This window comes from Cebus imitator, unplaced genomic scaffold, assembly GCF_001604975.1.
Source record: "Cebus imitator isolate Cc_AM_T3 unplaced genomic scaffold, Cebus_imitator-1.0 Scaffold539, whole genome shotgun sequence".
NCBI lineage: Eukaryota > Metazoa > Chordata > Mammalia > Primates > Cebidae > Cebus > Cebus imitator.
Window position 1 is genome coordinate 1,276,034 of NW_016107854.1, and position 1,596 is coordinate 1,277,629.

Here is a 1,596-nt window from a genome sequence, read left to right on the forward strand (position 1 = left end):
TTAGTAGAGACGGGGTTTCACCATGTTGACCAGGATGGTCTCGATCTCTTGACCTCGTGATCCACCCGCCTTGGCCTCCCAAAGTGCTGGGATTACAGGCTTGAGCCACCGCGCCCGGCCGGAGATTACTGTTCTTAGAGTCATAAGATGATAAGAAATGTTTTTATGTTTTATTTGTGGCCTCTATTGAAGCCTAAGAAAATCATAAAAGATTTAAGTTGGAATATCTCCAAAATGTCATGGTCAAACCTCCATAAATACACATAAAAAATGTCAAAAGCACATTTGGAATTAAGGTTTTATAAGGTATAGCTAACCTTTTTAAGAACATGTTATGTATAAAATTGTTTTTAGTTTCTGTCAAGATTTATGCCTGTCAATGTTTGGAGTGTTGTGCAGGGTGCTGTGCAGGGTGCCTCGTGGCTTCCAGGTACACATTCCACCACATGGACACATTTCAGAACTGTTATCTGTAGCTAACTGACAAGACTAAAGAATTAAGCTCTTCTCATGGAAAAAAGGAAAGTAGGACTTTCTGTGTTGACTTTGATTTGACAACTGTATTGTTGTAGAAAGCTATATGTTTTAATAACTTGGGAAAAATCTAACTAAAAAAAAAACAGTGTTTGAACCTGGCATGTCACTGAGTCTAGTACATGACAAACCTGGGAAGTTGGTAGCAGAACACAGGATCAAAATAAAATACCAGAAATTACTATAGCCTGACAATCTGCAAGACACACCAGGCAGACAAGTGGTAAGACTGTGGGAAGTGTGCACAGATTTAAAGCAACAGTTCTGAAATGTGTCCATGTGGTAAAGTGTGCACCTACCTGGAAGCCATGAGACACCCAAACTGAGAACATCAGAGCTAAATGACAACTTAGGAACACAAAGGAAGAGACACAGACACTGGAGGAGAATGGGAGGGGAAAGGGGAGCAAAAAGATAACTGTTGGGCACTGGGCTTAATTGGGTACTGGGTGGTAAGTACAGCAAACCCCCGTGACATGTGTTTAAGTGTGTCACAGACCTTCACATGTACCCCAAACCTAAAATTAAAATAATAAAAAACCTAAGAACAGTTTTACACCTAACATGTTATTTAAAAGTTAGATCTATAAAATTTTAATTCCAAATGTGCTTTGGACATTTGGGTGTGCAACGACAAAAACAAGCCTAGTAAACTGAATTCGGGGGATTTAAAAAATATTTCTTCATCCAAAGGGAATATTTACCTGCTATTTTGTTGGCAGACACTAAAAATTAGTTTCTGGGAGCAAAATTCAAAATTGAGAAATTCTCTTCATTTGATTCTTTTTCTGTCAGTGAAAATCAGTTTATTTTAGTGATAGACTGTATATTCCATGAAAGAGTGGTATAAGGGTGCTATAAAAAGCCTGGGATAAAGCAACAGTGAGCAAGAAAACAGAAACTTTTAATGAGTTTTAATGATAAAGAGTTTTGGCCGGGCGCGGTGGCTCAAGCCTGTAATCCCAGGACTTTGGGAGGCCGAGGCGGGTGGATCACGAGGTCAAGAGATCGAGACCATCCTGGTCAACATGGTGAAACCCCGTCTCTACTAAAAATACAAAA

General features: G+C 39.4%; 1 protein-coding gene across 1 annotated transcript in view; it reads left to right on the forward strand.

The window, feature by feature from the left end:
• KCMF1 (potassium channel modulatory factor 1) overlaps nucleotides 1-1,596 on the forward strand; it is an 89,346-nt gene that overhangs the window by 80,337 nt on the left and 7,413 nt on the right. Inside the window, 1 exon segment of the mRNA XM_017514948.2 lies at nucleotides 1,081-1,100. Within this exon segment, the coding sequence (XP_017370437.2) occupies nucleotides 1,081-1,100 (20 nt within the window).